The following is a 19490-nucleotide window of genomic DNA, read 5'->3' as shown; positions in this document are numbered from 1 at the left end:
CAGACAGGAGATATAAGGGAAATGTTTATAGTTTGTTTGATTTTTGTTTTAACATCCTCTGGATGACAGAATCCCCAGAGCGTCATTGGTTACCGCAGCATTTTTCTTTGCATATATTTACCTTTCCTTTCCCAGTTTCTACATAGTTGGAGGTTTGTTGGCGTGTTAGGTCTGGATATTGGTTTGGGGAGTTGCTCTCTTTTTTGTTTTGGGGTTTCATCGACAGGTGGGGAAGGGCCTGTAATTTATCTATAAATTGAATTGGAAATGAGCAGCATAACCTGGAACAGACAAAAATATCAAGATACTGCAGCTCCACCCAGTGTTCAACTGAAAATTACAGCCTTTCCATATCACCTCTGTCTAAGAAATAATCTAAAATGGATAAATAAAGACCTTTATAACTGAAAAACAAGCAAACATTATTTTTGAAGTTCCCAGAAATGTGCTAGGCACTTTAAAGTCTTTTAGTGTTGTTACAATTAGTTATCCCTTCTATAAGGAAAATATTGTTTAGATGTATAACGATGTTCATTGTGCTGTTGAATGAGAGCTATTAGATAAGGTCAGCAGTGTGCATGGTGCTGTACAGGACACAAATATTGGGACAGCCTCTGCCCCAGAGAGCTGACAGTCTAGAAGACAAACAAAGAAAGGCAAATCCCAGTATGAGATCCCACAGGAAGGAGTGATTGTTGGTGTATTTTCTTTGTACACTTGTTGTTATCTCACATTCTCACCAGATGGATGACACTGGAAGATGAATCTGTTAGCTTTCCTGTGTTTGCTATTATTTTAATTGCCTTTCCTCTGACCCAGGCCACTGTAGTGCCCTACCTCTAATTCTTCCTGAGCAGAGTCTAGGATAACATTAGCTGTATATTCCTCCTGAAGGCTGGGTAGCTTCTGTACACACTTGATATTGCAAAATATAGTAATATACAATATAATATTGAGAATTAGAAACAATCTGATAAAAGTGTATTTGGAAAAATATATCCTTATTTTGATCCCATAAAGATTGCTAGCTATGAATAGCTATTTGAGAAGAAATAGGTCTTTATTATAGGGTTCCCTTCATTCCAAAGGATTCCATCATGTTTCATTTTTATTAATAATACTGATCACTTTTTCATTCTTGCACTTTTCATCTACAGACTTCAAAGTGCTTTACAAAGGACATATCATTATCCCCATATTACAGATGGGAAAACTAAGGCCTCAAGACATGCCTAGGGTCACTGAGCATCCCAGTGGCAGAGCTGGGACTAGAACGCTGCTCTCCTGAGTCCTAATGCAGTGCCCTATCCATTAAGACATTCTGTTGCCTATTTAGTCTTTTGATTTCCATTATCAGAGTTTCCATCCCAAGCTCCTGGGCACCCTTAACAATCTTTATAAACAAATGTCACCTACAAAACCCATGATACACTTGTAGCACCACTGAATCCAGTAACTTCTGAGATGAACTATGACAGTACATTGGCTCAGGGCCATGTTGCAAATCCTCACTCTTGTGAAAAGTCTTATGAGATCTTTAATATCAATGCTGAACAACAGGAACTCCAGATTCAGTTTTTTGTCAGTTGTCATACGTAATTTGTATGTAGTTTGCCTTTTCTAGGTCATAATATCGCTGTCTACAGGCTAAAGGTGCTAACACCATCTTTTTTGAAGCTTAACGTGTCTTTATTTTCCTTGTAGAATCAGCATTCTAGGGATGCAGCCAATGGCAAGCCCATTTGAAAATGAGTATTTTAATGGTCTGTGTGATCGAGTGCGTGATGGGAATACCAGGACCTATTACCGCAAGCCATGGAATGTTGCTTTTCTCAACTATGATGTAAGCCTCTGTGTAAAAATTATAAGGTAGTTGACTGAAATTCAGTTTTCCAACAGGATGTTAAAACTCTCTCTTAAATCAGGAATTCATAATTCTTCCGTAGTATGATTTTGGCAGAATCTAGAAGAGAAGAGAATATCTTATTTGTATTAATGGTAGTTCCTCTCATTGAGGTAGTGCACTAAAAAAGTAGTGTAGCTGGAGCAGCATGGGCAGTAGCGTGCAGCAGAATGGGCTAGCCTCCCGTCTACGTACCATGGGGCCTGAGTGGGTTTGTAGTTGGGGCGGCTACCCTGTGCTTCTACTCACCACTACCCATGCTACCACAGTTACTGTACTGTTTTAGTGCACTACCCAGGGGCGGCTCGATGTATTTTTGCCACCCCAAGCACAGCAGTAAGGTGGCTTTCGGCGGCGCGCCTGCGGGAGGGCCACTGGTAACGCGAATTTGGCAGCATGCCTGCAGGAGGTCTGCAGGTCCCACACCTTTGGTGTGCCTGCATCCAGGGCCGGTGCTTCCATTTAGGCAACCTAGGCGGTTGCCTAGGGCACCAAGATTTGGGGGGGTGGCATTTTGCCACCCTCGGCGGCAATTCGGTGGCAGGGGGGGTCCTTCCGTGCTCTGGGTCTTTGGCGGCAATTCTGAATTCTAAACTCAATGGGTATATAGGCTACATCTCCACTTGGAGCTGGAGGTGTGATTCCTTCACTCACTCCGGGACCCGCTGCTGAAGTGCCCCAAAGACCGGGAGCGCGGAAGGACCCCCCGCCGCAGAATTGCTGCCGACTGGGAGCGCGGAAGGACCCCCCTGCCTAGGGCGCCAAAAACCCTGGCGCCGCTCCTGCCTGCAGCCGAATTGCCACCGAAACCACGGGACCGGCGGACCTCCCGCAGGCATGCCTGACTGCCTCCCGCAGCTTGCCGCCCCAGGCACGCGCTTGGTGTGCTGGTGCTTGGAGACGCCCCTGGCACTACCTCAATGAGAGCTAGAGCGAGTGTGTGTGCACGAGCTGGGAATCACACCTCCATCTCCAAGTGTGGATGTAGCCTATATACCCATTGAGTTTAGTATGCTCTATTCACTCAGTCCATACTAAGAGATAGTCCTTTCCCCAAAGAGTTTACACTCTAAATAGTCAAGACAGAGATGACAGGTGGGAAATAGGGAGCATTATTATCTCCATTTTACAGGTGTGGAGTTGAGGCACACAGAGATTAAGTAACTTTCTCAAAAAGCGTAGCTCTCCTGAGCCCCAGTTGAGTCCCATAACCACTAGATCACCTTTCCTTTGCAGATTCAGATGAAGATTTTCAAAGCCTTCTAGGAGATTTGGATGCTAATTCATATTAATATTAAAATCCTTTTGGTGGCTCAGCCTCAGTTCAGTTTATAGCTAAAAATAATTACTAGTCTAGAGCTACCTAGTTTTCTGCATCTACCTAAGCAAGAGATCACATGGTGGCAATCTAAGGGTGCTTCAAGAGGAAATTCCTGAAAAATATTAAAAGCTACTTCTTAGTTAAACTTTTCCTGGAGACAAATTTCTGTACCTAAGCAATTATAACTTATGTATCCAATTAACTTCACAGCAGCTAAGGTTCTGTGCCAATACAAGTAAAGCTAGCTAAATTGGACCATAAAGCATTGCCATGCAGCATGTATATTTATTTTTGGTGGTAGTAGCAGCATTTCTTTGTTACTAAACCTGTACATTCTACTAAAACAAAAAAATATGATAGTATTTTTATTTAACGTTAAAAGCAAGTGTTTGGAATTAGCCATAGACTACAGGTATCGAAGATGGAAGAAGGTGAAATGGCAATTCTGCTTCATTTCTGAGGTTGAGCCTCCATAAAGATTCCTATTTGCATTCTAATAGGAAATTGAAGATTATAATCCCTTAAATGTAACAGCACTTTCCCAGTTTTACGTAGCAAAGACTTTACACCCACGAAAGCAGAAATTAAAAAGGAGGGAAAAGTCACTGCAACTTTGCTTACTTGTGAACAGCTGAGCTGATCCAGATGTTGTGGGGGGAAGGAGAGGAGGTTCCATATGTTTTGATTTTTTTTTTGAGTTTTATGATACATTCATGCCACATATGAAACTGGATAATTTTGCCTTTTACACATACCCTGCAAAGGCAAAAATCAGTAAAATAGCCAAATGAAATGAAATTATGCATGCCATAGTTGAATCTAACAAAATGATCACAGTTTGACAAGCATTTGTCACATGTAACAGACATTTTCAGTGACTGTGAGCAGAGATTAAAAAAAAAATCATAAAAGCAGTGACAACCATGTAACATAAAGGTAAATTCTGAAGCAACTATGTGAAATTTGTCATGACATTTCTGCAAATGATTTCTCCATGAAGCTCTGTGAGATTCTTGTGTTGTCAAAGTAAAATCCAAATGATACCCTCCATACAACAGTCTTTGGCCAAGTTTTCAAGTGACTTCTGATTTGGGTGCCAACTTAACACCTTTTAAAGGAGTCTGATTTTCATAGGTGAGGTATATAGCATTTTCTAAAAGACAGGCTGCTTTAAAGTTTCAAATTGTATTGAGCTTTAATTGAGCACCTGATATTGACACCCAAAATCACGAGTCACTTTTGAAAATATTCACCTTTATATTTTGAAAGCATTTAATCTCCGGTTTTTCTTGTTGTTTTATACAGAAATCAAGACCAAAGTGCAGCATACTGATTGAAGCTGATCAGAAAATGGGCTTTTATGAGACAGAAAATTTTGTTTGGACATATTTTTCAGCTGAAAACCAATTTTTTTCCATTTGGAAATGTTGGCATGGTGCCCCATGTGAGTTGATTCACATGCCTCATGCTCCCATTTCCCTATATAGGCCAGACTACCTGATTAGACTACAACTCCCATGATGCACCACAGTCTCCCCTCTTGATGAGGGGAGGCTGTTTCATCATGGGGGTCTCTGGCCATGGTGCATCATAGGTAGACTTGGAAAGATTTGATTTTTATCAATAAAAGTTGGTAAATGTCCATTTCACTGTACATACAAAACCAACTAAATATTATTTCCATCTATGATAATCCGAATTTACCAATAGGCAAAATAAGAAAAATGCTGCTTGAAATCTTAGTTTGATTTAAAGCTATTTACTTTGGGTATTTTGACGTGTGATGTTGACAGTTTGTGATTTGTTATAAAGCATTAGCTTTTTGAAATCCATGTCTGTTATCATCAACTAATGATATGACCCTCCCCATAATTTCCTACAAATCTGAAAATTTAAATGAATAAAAATTGATGAAAACCCATAATTTTGTGTAACTGTGAAATTTAAGTGGCTAAAAATAACAAAAATGCTTAAAAATAAATATTGATATTATCCATCAAAATTATTTTAAAAAAAATCAAATTCTACTAACCCTAATGACAGGAGTTGTGGCCAGGCTACAGAGCCTAGCCCACAGAGGAGAACCAAACTACAGCTTCCACGAGGCACCACAGCATAACAACCAAACCCAAATATTTTGGGTTTCAGACATTTATTTTTTCAACAAAATTTCCATGGAAGAGACTTTTTGCAAAACACACAAACCAAACATCATTTTGTCAAAATCCCAATTTTCTATCTCAAAACAGTTTCAATGGACATCTTTTTTTGACCATCCCTCATTAATATTTTACTTTTTTGAAATGACAACGCAACCATATAAACCAACTTTACTGTTTCCCATGGATTTAATAAAAGCAGCAAAGAGTCCTGTGGCACCTTATAGACTAACAGAAGTTTTGGAGCATGAGCTTTCATAGGTGAATACCCACTTTGTCGGATGCATGTAGTGGCCACCCACGAAAGCTCATGCTCCAAAACTTCTGTTAGTCTATAAGGTGCCACAGGACTCTTTGCTGCTTTTACAGATACAGACTAACAAGGCTACCCGTCTGATACATGGATTTAATGTTGTTCTATTTCTTGAAGGTTGGGTCCAAATCCTATACAAACTGACTCAGTGTTATAGCTGTCAGTCCCTGGACCCTCATCTACTATGTGCCCCTTAGCACCTGTTTTATATAGATTTTTATCATATCATTAGTGATGACATGAGAATAAAACATGCAGTTTTAGTATCTGCTCATTACATAAGTTTTAAACTATTGTAGTTTTGTTAAATAGATTATACATGGTTTTTTATCTGTTATGCTCTTTTTTCCTAAGACAAAAGCAGACAAAAGATTCACAACTGAGTTCTTCTATGATCGTGTGACAATGATAAAAGAGATTTACAAAGAAAAACAAGAACATTTCTCGGTTTCCATGTCAGTAAAATACACACCTACTGAAGAGAGTCAGGGCACATCTGTAAATGCCTCTCTTGGCTACCAGTTTTCAAGGAATGAAAGTCTAAATTATATCTTGCGGTACTCCAAAGAAAGGGTAAGTTCAATGGCATAAAATATTTGATGTAGTAATATCATAGGACCTGAAATTAGCATAGTGTTGGGCTATACAACTATTAATTTTCCACACTGTTCAGGATGCCTGTTGCTTTCCTCACACCATATAGAAGGGGCTGGCAAAATGTTGACAATGTAAAGATTAAAGTTTACTTCAGGAGTAGCCAAAATATGGGTCAAATGCAGCCTATTTCACCACCTTGGCCTTCAGTATGGGTTGATGTTGCCAGAAACCAAAGATATCAGCATGCAATGATCAATCTTTATCAGTGAACAGTTGTGATCTATTCCATTGTGTGCAAATTAGACACAGCCTTTAAGTAACAAATTGCAATGAAGACCCAGGCAGGCAATGCTTGGGTGTTCTTAATGGAACATACTGATTAATATCCCAAGGATCAGATCTTCAGGACCAGCCATTTGTTGCACAGCACATCTCAGAGGGAAACAGGTTGCAAAGGACTGCTCTAAGTTGTTCCAGTTGCCACAACTCCTAAGGCCTGGTCTACACTACGCGTTTAAATCGATTTAAAGAGTGTTAAATCGATTTAACGCTGTACCCGTCCACACTACAACGCCCTTTATGTCGATATAAAGGGCTCTTTAAATCGATTTCTGTACTCCACCTCGACGAGAGGAGTAGCGCTAAATTCGATATTAACATATCGGATTACGGTTAGTGTGGACGGAAATCGACGTTATTGGCCTCCAGCGGCGGTATCCCACAGTGCACCACTGACCGCTCTGGACAGCAATCTGAACTCGGATGCAGCGGGCAGGTAAACAGGAAAAGCCCGCGAACTTTTGAATTACATTTCCTGTTTGCCCCAGCGTGGAGCTCTGATCAGCACGGGTGGCGATGCAGTCTCAAATCCAAAAAGAGCTCCAGCATGGACCGTACGGAGATACTGGATCTGATCGCTTTATGGGGAGACAAATCTGTTGTATCAGAGCTCCGTTACAGAACACGAAATGCCAAAGCGTTCGAAAAAAATCTCCAGGCTACACAGCGCTGCGTGACAAGCGTAACGGGAAGCCAGAGACTCAAATGGACGCTCATGGAGGGGGGAGGGGTACTGAGGACTCCAGCTATCCCACAGTCCACAGCAGTCTCTGAAAAGTATTTGCATTCTTGGCTGAGCTCCAATGTCTGTAGGTTCAAACACAGTGTCTGGCGTGGTTCAGGGAATAGCTCCTCAGTTCTTTCCCCCCCCACCACCATGTGAAAGAAAAGGGAAAGAAATCATTTCTTGACTTCTTTCAGTGTCACCCTATGTGTACTGAATGCTGCTGGTAGACGCGATGCTACAGCAGTGAAGAGCACTATCCGCTCCTCTCCCCTCCCCAGGTGGTAGACGGTGCAGTAGGACAGGTAACCGTCCTCATGAACCCCATGCCTGATAATTGCTCAATATCATGAGGGAATGATTCCTGGTTACTCCCAGTAGATAGGACAGAACGGCTAATAAGCATCTTCATCATAGCAACTGGGGGCTTCAGCCCCCTCCCTTTTCCTGTGTAAAGAAAAGATTCTGTACTGCCTGGACTGTCATAGCCCCGGGAGGCTGCCTCCCCCTCATTTTATCTCACTAACAAGTCTCTGTTTCTTATTCCTGCATTCTTTATAACTTCATGACACAAATGGGGGGGGACACTGCCACGGTAGCCCAGGAAGGTTGGGGGAGGAGGGAAGCAACGGGTGGGGTTGTTGCAGGGGCACCCCTGTGAATACTGACACGGAGCAGCTGTGCTCTGATACACTGGTCCTCTAATACACTTGCCCCTTATTCTAGGCAGGACTGACTCTATTTTTAGAAACCATAAGGGAGGGATTGACTCAGTCCCAAGTGAGTCAATCCCAATTTTGCTTTTGCGTTGCGCCCCCGGCCGATTTCAGCCAGGGGCACTCATGATAGCAGCGGACAGTACAGAGGGGAGAGATAACCGTCATCTCATTGCCAGTTTTCTCCGGCAGTAGACGGTACAGAACGACTGGTAACCATCTCTGCTATCATTGCAAAAGCAAGTGAATGCTGCTGGTAGCGCTGGAGTATCGCCTCTCTCTCCGCGGCATCCAGTACACATACGGTGCCGGAAAAAAAAAAAGCTGAACGGGCTCCATGGTTGCCGTGCTATGGCGTCTGCCAGGGCAATCCAGGGAAAAACGGCGCGAAAGGATTGTCAGCTGATGTTTTCCCGGAGGAAGGAATGACTGACGACATTTACCAGAACCCCCCGCGACAATTAAGATTCAACCCTGAATTCCAAGGGGAGCTACCCACAATGCAACGCTTCAGTAAATCGACGTTTAGCCTCGGAGCATGGACGCACAACGCCGAGAATTTACTGTGCCTAGTGTGGCCGCATGAAATCGAATTATCAAGTAATCAGTTTTATTGAAACCGAGTTTTTAGCTTAATTCGATATTAGTGATCCCATAAGTGTAGACGTCGGCCTACAGAGTCGATTCCGCATTTGATGCATTGCCAGGATCAATCAGGCTTTTTTTGGCCAGCAGTGTCAACCCTTGGGAGCTCATGCTTCAGCTGTTATCCACCATGGCTCCCCAAAAGTGCTACCCACAACGCAACGCTTCAGAAATCGACGTTAGCCTTGGAGCATGGACGCACAACGCCGAATTACTGTGCCTAGTGTGGCCGCATGAAATCGAAATTATAATATCAGTTTTATGAAACCAATTTTAGCAAATTCGATTTTATCCCGTAGTGTAGACGTGGCCTAAGAGTCCATTCCAGCAGTTGAGGATTGCCAGAGTCCAATGGCAATCCAGCAAGCCACCCTTTTCCTTGGCTATACACTATGCCAAGGCCTGTGATGGGGATTGATAGCAGGTATATCAGCTTTATGCCACCAGAAGATTACAGAAGCCACCAAACGCTTGATTGCCTTTATGCATTTTATTGCTGTGTCTATAGCACATGGCCTCTTACGCTTGCTTTAAGTCTGCTTTGCACTGCCAAAGTGCTACAAAGTGGAGTTAATGGGGCTGAGGATCTGGTTGCAAGATTTGGTCCTGTCAGAGAGTTTTTTTGCTTGAATGTCATATCAAGAAATAAATGTGAAACCCATTCTAATCTGGATATAGTTTCATCTTAAAATACCTTTTCTAACCAGTTAGTTACAAGAAGGTAGAGGAAAATGCAGGGCTAGTACGCATTTTGCAAAAGGTTAGACTTACATTGTTTTGCATAGTAGGAAATCTGCTGGATTTGATTTCATTATGTGTATTTTTGAAAATAGAGCTACCCCTTTCATTCTGACAGTTTAAGAGTAGCCGGGCACTTCCAAAAAAGGAAGATCTTAATCCTTTTCCCATTGTAGGCAATGGCAAATCTCCCATTGACTTCTGTGGGTGGAGGAACAGGGCCCACTATCTGGCAAACTGGCTTGAATTATTTTAGTATATTACAAAATTGTCAGGGAAGTATTTTATAGAGAGTCTGGTTTTAAAAAAACCCTACACATGTGATGCCTGAAAACAGTGGAACACAAGGAGTCTGATTTACTGAAATTGGGAAGTGGAGAGTTGTGCAAAAACTGGGGGGAAAACCTGAAATTTTCCAAACTTCTTGCTACTTCTTCAGATTAAGTTTTAGTTGAAGTTTTAGGGATCTTCTTATTCTATCTAAACAAGTTTGTCCATGTCCCAAAATGCTAGAGTATCCCATACTGAAATTGAGAGTTCTGCATTGTCTTTTGAGTAAAACGTGCCTGATTGTGCCTTTTGTACAGAAACAAACTTTTATGCATGTCAAAGGAAAAATACAACTGGGAAGATTCCAAATGCGAAGTCGTGATGTCCGGCTAACAGATGCTTTCCTTGAAGATTTGAAGTTTCTGCCCACTGAATATGACAAGGGGGAATATTTTAGATTTCTAGAAATGTATGGAACACATTATGCTGTCTCTGGGACTGTGGGAGGAAAATACGAACTTCTGTATGTGTTGGATAATTATGCCATGAGTTTAAAAGGTATGCATATTATTGCTCCTCCTATAGCTCATAGATCAACAAATAGGCCCCAGTCCTGCAATGAGATATGTGAGGACAGAACTTCGTGCAGAGGCTGAAGTCAGTGAGACTCCATGCAGGTGGAAGGGAATGACCATGTTGTGTACCTCATTGTAGGATAGGAGCCTTGGGCATTAGTTTTCAGAATTAAAATCCTGAGCCAAACATGAACCTCAGTTACACCAAAGTCACTTCATTGGCACCAATGGAGTCACTCCAGAATTCTACAAGTATAAGTTAGATCAGAATCTGGCTCATTCACTTTAAGGTATCTTTTAATAACAATCTTAATGGAAGTCTGTCATCTGTGAAAACCTTTTAGTTAAAAACTACAGTATTCAAATACTAGTAGTGGTTGGTGACCGACCATGTGGTCTGGTTCATAGAGGATCCCAAATCCTAATGCTAGCTGAGTCACAAAATTCACTTTGTGTTGATAGGTAATTTGTCATTTGATCTCTTTGTACATCTAAATTGGTAGTAAAATGGAGAACCGCACTGACTGCAGATGCTGCATTTGGCTGAGTTGGAACTGTTTTTACAGCCTTTAATGTTAATATTGGAATTTTTCTCACAGTGGTTGAGATAGGAAAGCAGTAACTTAATCCTTCCTCACATGCAGTGTTGGCAGGTATGGCTTTTGTGGTAGATTGAAGTGATCATTCTAAAATAAACTGAAAAAAGTAATAATTCTCATGTGAATTATGAAACTGAACAAATAAACACATGCCACTTATGTCATTAAAATTCCCTGTCAGTAGAGGCAATAAGCAAGGGGTTGGGACAGAGAAGTCCTTTATACACACTTGTATCGAGCTGATGAACATAAGAATATTATGGTGATAGGTGCTCTCTGAGGCACTGATCTTGAGGGAAAACTCCCATTGACTGCAGTGGTAGAACAAGATTAGACTTCCATTATTTAAGATCAATAAATAGAAAAGAGTAGCTGTAGGAGAGAGAGGGTAGAATAAGAGTGTCCATGATGAGGTGGGAGGGCATGGAACAGATTGATAAAGTTACATTAATTTTATGGTAAAAAGAGGGGAATATCCGGGAAACAGTTTGGGTAAGTCTGGGTGATGGGGGAGGAAAAGATTGAGAGGATTCAATGATACAACAGACACAAAAAAAGAAAGACACAATCCCCAGAAGAAAGAGGGGAAGAATCATCCCTCAAAGACGGGCAGCTCTGGAGAAGAAGAGACTGTTACTTTTTAAGGAGTTGCAAGTAGAGGGAGTGTTCCTAGAGTTTTCCTAGTCACTGGGCAGCCCACCAATAGGTCAAAACTCCAGAGGCAAACTGCACTGAATTTATAACCTGGTAGAGAGAGTGGGGGCGAAAGATAGCGGGAGGATGAAGGCAACACATTTTTTTCAACAGTCCTGAAACTTGACTCCCAAGAAATATAAAATCATATTCATTTTTTCTTATTTTCCTTTTTTTAAAACCAAATATGCATTTTCCCCTAATGATCTCCAAATTAATTGCGTTTGCAGAAGTCACGGTAGAAGATGTTAAGGAATGTCTGGGTTACCATTTAGATGTCAGTCTAGTAAATAAAGAGTTGGATTTCAAAGGTGGTCTAAAAGGTGGTAAATGTGAAAGCATCAACGTGAAATCAAATTGTAAGTATATCTTTAGTTTATGTGTGATCAAAACTGCAAACTCTTTTGCTTAAAGAGAGAGGATGTTGATTTCTTCCCCTTCTTTTAAAATCAGTTAAATGTCTACGCTAATATAGTGTTCACAAAAGGCTGAGAGAGAAGGATTCAATGCCAAGCACAGGACAGGCAGGCGTTGCAAGCTTCTCTGCACTGCTCCGTTCATACAACTCAGTTCTTAGCTGTGCTACCCAGGCCAGTCTAAACTTTGTCCTTTCCTTGTACAGCTCAGGTGATACTATGACATTCATTAAATAAAGTGTACTGCACCCATTTCTGTGACATCTGGTGTACCCCCATGTCCGTCCATCCATGCCATGCTAACCCCTTAGAAGCCCCCCCTCCCCTTTTTTTTCTTGTTTTTGGCATTTTGGTGTGATTGCCAAATTCATAAAATGAGATTTCTCTCAAATGATGGAGAATAAGCAAAGTTTTTGAAGAGATTTCACCACAATCTCATAGGATGGAATCTTCCTTCTAGTCACTTTGGGGAGACATGAGCTGATTTGTGCTAGAATCTGCGGCAATTGAATTTCCAGTCATTCTTTCTCTTTCTCTTTCTCTTTCTGCAGACACTCATGATGATGATGCAGTTATTGATGACATCATTTCTTTGGTTGAGGGAGGGAAGATTGATTTTTCTGTTAAAATAAAAGAAATGCTACTAAGGAATGCCAAAGTGGTTGATGTAGAGGATTATATACAGTGGGCTACCTCACTGATTGATGCTCCAGTGGTAATACAGCAGAAGGTAAGGAGAGTTTCTTCTAGGCTGAGTATGTTACAAATTCATATATCATAATTACCTGTAAAAGTTCCTTTTCCTCTGGTGGGGAAAAATATCAAGAATGACTTTGCTTACCATTGACTGTTAGATAGTTTCTTCATCTTAGTGCATCTTGACAGCTTTGGTCCTTTGTAATGGATTGATAGATTCCAAGGCCAGAAGGGGCCACTGTGATCATCTAGTCAGCCTTCCTATATAACACAGGCCATAGAGCTGCCCTGAAGTAATTCTTGTTTGAACTAGAATGTAAGTTTGAGATAAGTTGAGCAGAAATGAACAGAGCATTCCAGGTGATGGGTGCACCGTTGGTTCACTTATATAAGAATGTTATAGTCAATATCATTTTCCAACCCATTCTTTGGATGAAGACTGTCAGTGGGCTCTGTAATGTATTTTGGGTGTAACTATGGGGATCTGAATCTTGAACTATCTGGTCCACATGCCATTGCTGCAGGATTAAAATAACCCATGTCCAACCAGATACATGGTGCAAACTGTAAGTAAGGAGACTTCATGTTATCACAAGAAAGAATTTGTTTAACATAACTTTTTCTAAAGATTTGTATAAGTAAAGTATTTAGACATGATTCTTGGGAAAATAATGTGTGTTATGTATGGGGTTTTTTTCCTTTACAGCCATCTCCAATACATACTCTTGTTCCAGTAAAAATGAAAGATGCACATATAAAGAAACAGAATTTGGAAAGAGCCATTGAGGACTACATTACAGAGTACAGTGTGTGCAAATGCGAACCCTGCAAAAATGGTGGTACCTTGTTGCTGGTGGATGGAGAGTGCGTGTGCCTATGTTCCAGCTATTTTAAGGGAGATGCCTGCCAAATCCCCAAATCAAGAGATGAAGGTTAGTAGATATTCATGCACTGTCAGTGTTCTAAGCAGATGTAAATTAACATGTCAGTATGTATGTTGGAGCATACTTTGAAAATATGGTCTTTATCCAGACAGAATTAAACACTATCTGTAAGTTCTCATATCATAGAACAGATTTACACACACTGCTGACCTATTCAGCTGGGCATGAGGGATGGAAGTTAGTTTTAGCTGTAGAGTATGTCTGTGAAGTGTTAAGAGACACTTAACACTTGTTAAGTGTGGAGAAGAGATTCACTTAGAGATTCTCTCTATCCCCTGTCCACTGTGCCACCATTACTGTGCCTTGTAAAGACATCCAAAACCTCTCACAAACAAGAAAATTAACTGAGCACAAATGTGGATTGGTAACGCCATAGAACCAAAGCAGAGAATCAAGTTCAGGCAAGAAAACCATTTCCATTTTCCTAGCTGGGTTTCTCTGCAAAAGCCCAGTACTTACAAATGTATGCCTCATGTTGCATGATCACATAATGCAGGCTTACAACTAGATTGGTCTAGTATATAGGAGGTGCCAATAAGCAGGCAGCCTAATATTTCAAGTGCCATCTCTACATCACAGTGTTTATCTTCTGCTCCAGCTCTGCTACCAACTGTTCCCTGATACCTATTAACACACAGGACAATGGAGGAAAGCAATCTTCTTTTGACATTCTTCCTGGCCTGTAACACTCCTCTGCGCTGTAGTACTCATCCTTCATAATTTGCCCGAGGCTTTCGATAACTAAAAAACATTACTCAATATTTGCTATAATGTAGTAAGTGTAAGGAACAATGCAAACTGAGGTAATCATAGCTATTTATATAAGGCATTGTCTACATCACCTACACTGAGTTTATAGCCACTGGTGGAGCTAAAGCAATCCAACCCCCTAGTGTAGACACATTTTGCACTGATGATGTGGTACAATTTGCACCAGGGCATCTTATCCAGTTATATGTCGTGGTTGCTTAGCTGCACCAGTGTAAATTCTGTCTACAATAGTGACTAAAAATTGTCAGCTGGTGTAAATCCTCATAACTCCATGACTTCAATGGTGCTGTGCCAGTTTACACCCACTGAGGGTCTGGCCCCCACTGTAGACAAGGCCTGAGGCAAAAATAGCTATTTTTAATGCAGTTCTGCCATGAAAAGTGACTCTGTAGAAATGGCCCCTTCTTATGCAATAGATTTATTCCTTGTGGTCAAGGTTTAATAAAACAGGTGTCCAAAGTGAAGCTCTGCATTTGATTTTTAGACACTTACATATATGGCTGGATTTCCAAAACTGCTGAGCACCCAGCAGCGCCAGTGGCCCTATGTGTTTTCAGCATCCAATCTCTTGGGTTCTTTGTGATGAAAATGAGTTTTTACTGCTTTGGGTTTCTGGAGCCACCATAGCTGAGAGAGTGTGGGGTGAATTCTGTTCCATCTTGTGCTCCTTCAAAATAGTTACTTCCTGAATTTCAAATAGTTGCACCTGTGCCACTACACCCAAGGCAGCAGGTTGCTGGACTAATACTGGTTTGGCCCAATACAGATAAAAAGGTCACTGATGGGGGCTGGAGCTGTTGGACTGCTTGGTCTCACTGCGTGCAAGGAGAACACACTCGCACTCGTCAGTGTAATAATCCTACTCCAGGACCAGGGGGCAGGCCATGCCAAGGTGACAGCATTGAAAAAAGCTACTGTTCTCAGGCAAAATAATTGTACAAGTCTGAAAAAGGTGAGTGATGGTAATGTATTTTTGCCCCTTGGCCCAAACAGTATGTGGTGCCTTACAGGTTTTTTTCCAGTAGAAGGAGAAATTGATGACCCATGTCAGGTATTCTTTGGTGCAATCCTGTTTGTTTACATCTTCTTTCTCCCTTTCAGCTGGCTTTCTCTGCTTTCTGCCTCTCTCACACAAATGGCTTCCTAAGCCACCCATTAGCTGTTATGTTTGCAATCAGTCACAGGGAAATCTCTGAACCCACTCAGTTTAACCTCTGTTCGGTCTTGCCATATGGAACATCCACTTGGGTAGTGAATTTCTATTGTTTCCAGCTATTACTGCATAAAGAGGCATTTAGTTGCTCCTTCCGTTTTGCTGAAGGAAGGGTGGTTAGCACCCCTATAGCTTTAACAAAGTCTGTGTGTGTCTAGATCGGATCTGCTTGGTAGCAGCCATTAACGCCTTCCAACATATAAAGTGTATTTAAATGAAAAGGTTGTGCTGCATCATGACCTGTACCCCTTCCAAAGCAACCCCAGTGGAAATATTTGTGTGTGCATCATACATATGAAATTAATAAACCCTGTTAAATATCCGAATTAGATCCGTGTTCTGCTACAGTATTTAAAAACCCAGCTTCCATCTTGTCTGCAGTTTTTGGATGCAAATAATTGTGTGCTCAGTTATGGAGCACCTGCAAATTGGGTGGTTGGGCATCTTTATGACCTGTGTTGTGCTCACAAAATTGCAGGCACAAGAATGGAGATCTGGCCAAATCCAGGCTGAAAACTGAGCCCTTAAATTCCAGTTAGACTCTACATCACAGAGAGAGAGATACAGAAAATGGGAGGCAAACAATGGAGTTAGTCTCAGTTCAAGTTGAAAGTTCTTAACCCTGAATTTTCTTATTTGGTGAGTTTTTAATAAGACTTCCTAGTATTACTTTAACAGCAGTTTTGAGTCTTCCACCTTGAAAATGATGGAAATGTTGTTTTATTGAAATGGGGGGAAGGGGAACCTGCAAAAAACAGCAAAAATGCAGGAAAGGCCTGTAAGGTTTTTCTGGTGCAAAGTGGCTTTAAGCCAATAGGGTTCAGCCACTGGAGGAGTCCCCTAGCACATGGGGAACTCTGTTGGTAAAGGTAGCTGCACTGTTCCCTGTGCCAGCTCTCTCTCACCCACAGTGTCAGGGGAAGGAGGGACATGTTGCTTTCAGGGCATAGGCAAGACTGGGAACAGAACTGGCCTGCTGGAGTGTAGCTTAGCCATATCGTCTTCTAGAAGTGTAACGCCCCAAGGGCATTCATGCCCGTGGTCTAAGTTAGGGTTTGTGTGGGGGTCACGCATCCCTCAACAAGGGAGTCACATCTCCAGCACCTCCTCTCCATTCCAACTAAATGTGAAGTCCCTAAAATCACAGGAGCTGCTTTATTTCACTCCTGCAATTCACAATTGGCCTGTTTATAACAGTCAGGAAGGTAAATGTCATAATAATGAACCTACATATCCAAGTATGTTTCCTACTGTAATGCACAATCAAATCACCTTACCAAATTAAAATACATTCATTTTCAGAAGAGCTAAGCATCCATAACTCCAGCTGAATTCAATCACTTCTGAAAAATCAGGCCTTTTTTGACTTGTCCTGTCTACATTAGAACCATATTAGAGAGACACTAAGATCATATTCCCAGTAAGCTGTGACGTTCACCTACTTAAAATAAGGTAAACTATCTGATTGACATGATAGCTACTCTCTATGTGAATTCTCTAATATTCTTTTTTTTGACAGGTATCTATTATGAAAACAATACAGCCTTCAAAGGCATGCACGAACTCTGCAATTATTCTACCACTCAAGCTTCCTGTTGGCAGAAGGATTGGAATTGTAAGCTTCGTGAATGCCTATAGCTTAAACAATTGCTAATCAAAACCAAAATAAGAGGAAAAATAAACATGTTTAAGAAGATTGGCTGGTGAGATTGGTGTTCAATGTGTATTTTTATTTGCTTCCTTTTAGCACTGGGATACTGCAAGTGGGGAGCCAGGAGTTGCAAGGCTGGCAGTGTCCTGCCTGGAATTAGTGACCGTCAAATCTCAGACAATGCAGGTTGGCAGTGACAACTTCCCACTCCCTCTCTGGGACATGACAGATACCCAGCTTTAGATACTCCCCACAACCTCTTCCTCAGGCCCCCTTGCAACTTTCCTGATAACCTGACAGACTCCCAACTTGGACTTTCCCCAACTCCCCAGCTTTACTGGCTTCTTAATGTTTTCTCTCTCTGTTCTAGCTTTCTTCCTTGCTCTCTTCAAACACAGGTTCTGTCCTCAGCTAGCAAAGTGAGGCATAACATTGAAAAAAAAGCTTTACATATGAATATCAAATCATTTTCTCATTGACCAAAATCTAACCTGCCTTTCATCTGTTTGTTTACTGTTATAGCTGTAACATAAAAATTAGTGGGCTTGATTCATATTTATACTAAGGCTTCCTTTACACTGTGAGAGCAAATGAGAATGTAGCTTGGAATATTTTTGCATACATCAGACATGAGGAAGTACCCCTGATGATAACTCTCAGTTCTTAGTGTAGGAAAGAGGGTGGCCTAGTGGGTGGAACACTGCATTGGGACTGGGTTCTATTCCTAACTCTGCCACTGGGTGATCTTGGGCATGTCACGTCACCTATCTTGCCTCAGTTTTCCCCTCTGTAAAATGGAGATAATTGTACTTGCCTCCTTGGTAAAGCACTTTGAGATCTGCTGATGAAAAGCACTATATAAAAACTAGGCTGTAGTAGTTGTAGATCGGAAGAGTAACATTTAAATGGCTTTGGGTTTGGGTGATGTTTTTGGGATCCTCACAATGACATGTCAGACTTTTATATGTTGAGCTGGGTGAAGAGTTACTGGTCTCAGTGGAATCCCATTATTGTGACATCACACTTTTGTAAAAAAAACCCTTTATCTAATTTAATTACTATCTCATCTCCTGCTCTTCACCACCCATCCTGTTGAGAGTTAGATCCACATGCTTAGTCAATAAAATGTTTGAGAAACTATTTAGGGGGGTTTCCTAGTTTTTAAAGCTCTGAATATTCATGGAACTAACGTTTTGGTTTATTATGAATTCTTTGTGGGGGCCAGGAGAGGCAACATTTGAGAACTACTATATGTGAGTGTGGGAGAGCAAGTGAACATAGCACCAAAAGACAGACTCTTGCCAGAACTATTGTTTCTGCTGCTCATGACAGAGGTTTCTAAATCTATACTTAAAGCTTTCACGCCCATTGTTAAACTCAGGGGCGGAAAATAGCACATATAGTAAAAAAGATTACTCTACGTGCATGCTGCTCAAAAAGCATGCCAGAGTGATTATTCTGCATGAACAGCAGAGAATCCTGTGGCACCTTATAGACTAACAGATGTTTTGGAGCATGAGCTTTCGTGGGTGAATACCCATTTCGTCAGACCCACTTGCATCTGACGAAGTGGGTATTCACCCACGAAAGCTCATGCTCCAAAACGTCTGTTAGTCTATAAGGTGCCACAGGATTCTCTGCTGCTTTTACAGATTCAGACTAACACGGCTACCCCTCTGATATTCTGCATGAAAACACCCTTGCTGATTTCACAAGAAATGTGAGGCAGGCTGGGTTGGCTCACATCTGCCTCAGGCTCTGAATCGCTGAAGGTTTTTACAGAAAGGCTTTGAAGGAGGCATCACTGACAAAAGATAAGAACCCAGAAAAGGCACCATCACTCCCCCTACTTCTGATTTTTGCTATCTAAGCAAATAGTTTAGAGGGGTTTTCTTTTTTAATTAAAGAGAGATTAGACTTTTGTAGTGTGGACCTATCTTAATTACTTATAGGCTCCCATTGAAGAAGAACCTATACACCTCACAATATTGTAATGTAGTGATCCTCACAATACACTGTGAGATAGGGAAGTACTATTATTCCCGTTTTTTACGGAGGGGAACTGAGGCATAGAGAAACTAGCTTGACCACATTCCCCTTGTGATAGAGCAGGAACATGTTTGAACTATCATTCCTTTCTGTTTCGATCTAGAGTTGAATTTTGAACAGCCAAATGTTCAGAGGTGTTTGAACAGAGGGTTATTGCT

At 41.3% G+C, this 19490-nt stretch overlaps 1 protein-coding gene across 1 annotated transcript in view; it reads left to right on the top strand.

Annotated features, from left to right (window-relative positions):
* C9 (complement C9) overlaps positions 1-17318 on the top strand; it is a 29358-nt gene extending 12040 nt beyond the window's left edge. Inside the window, exons 5-12 of the mRNA XM_032773052.2 lie at positions 1705-1843; positions 6051-6269; positions 10043-10283; positions 11823-11951; positions 12560-12738; positions 13411-13636; positions 15186-15371; positions 17152-17318. Coding sequence (XP_032628943.1) covers positions 1705-1843; positions 6051-6269; positions 10043-10283; positions 11823-11951; positions 12560-12738; positions 13411-13636; positions 15186-15352 — 1300 coding nt within the window. The 3' untranslated portion in view covers positions 15353-15371; positions 17152-17318. The remainder of the gene's footprint in view (positions 1-1704; positions 1844-6050; positions 6270-10042; positions 10284-11822; positions 11952-12559; positions 12739-13410; positions 13637-15185; positions 15372-17151) is intronic.
* Positions 17319-19490: the final 2172 nt, after the last annotated feature.

The sequence above is a fragment of the Chelonoidis abingdonii genome, chromosome 6 (assembly GCF_003597395.2).
Source record: "Chelonoidis abingdonii isolate Lonesome George chromosome 6, CheloAbing_2.0, whole genome shotgun sequence".
NCBI lineage: Eukaryota > Metazoa > Chordata > Testudines > Testudinidae > Chelonoidis > Chelonoidis abingdonii.
This window is presented reverse-complemented; position numbering and strand designations above follow the sequence as displayed.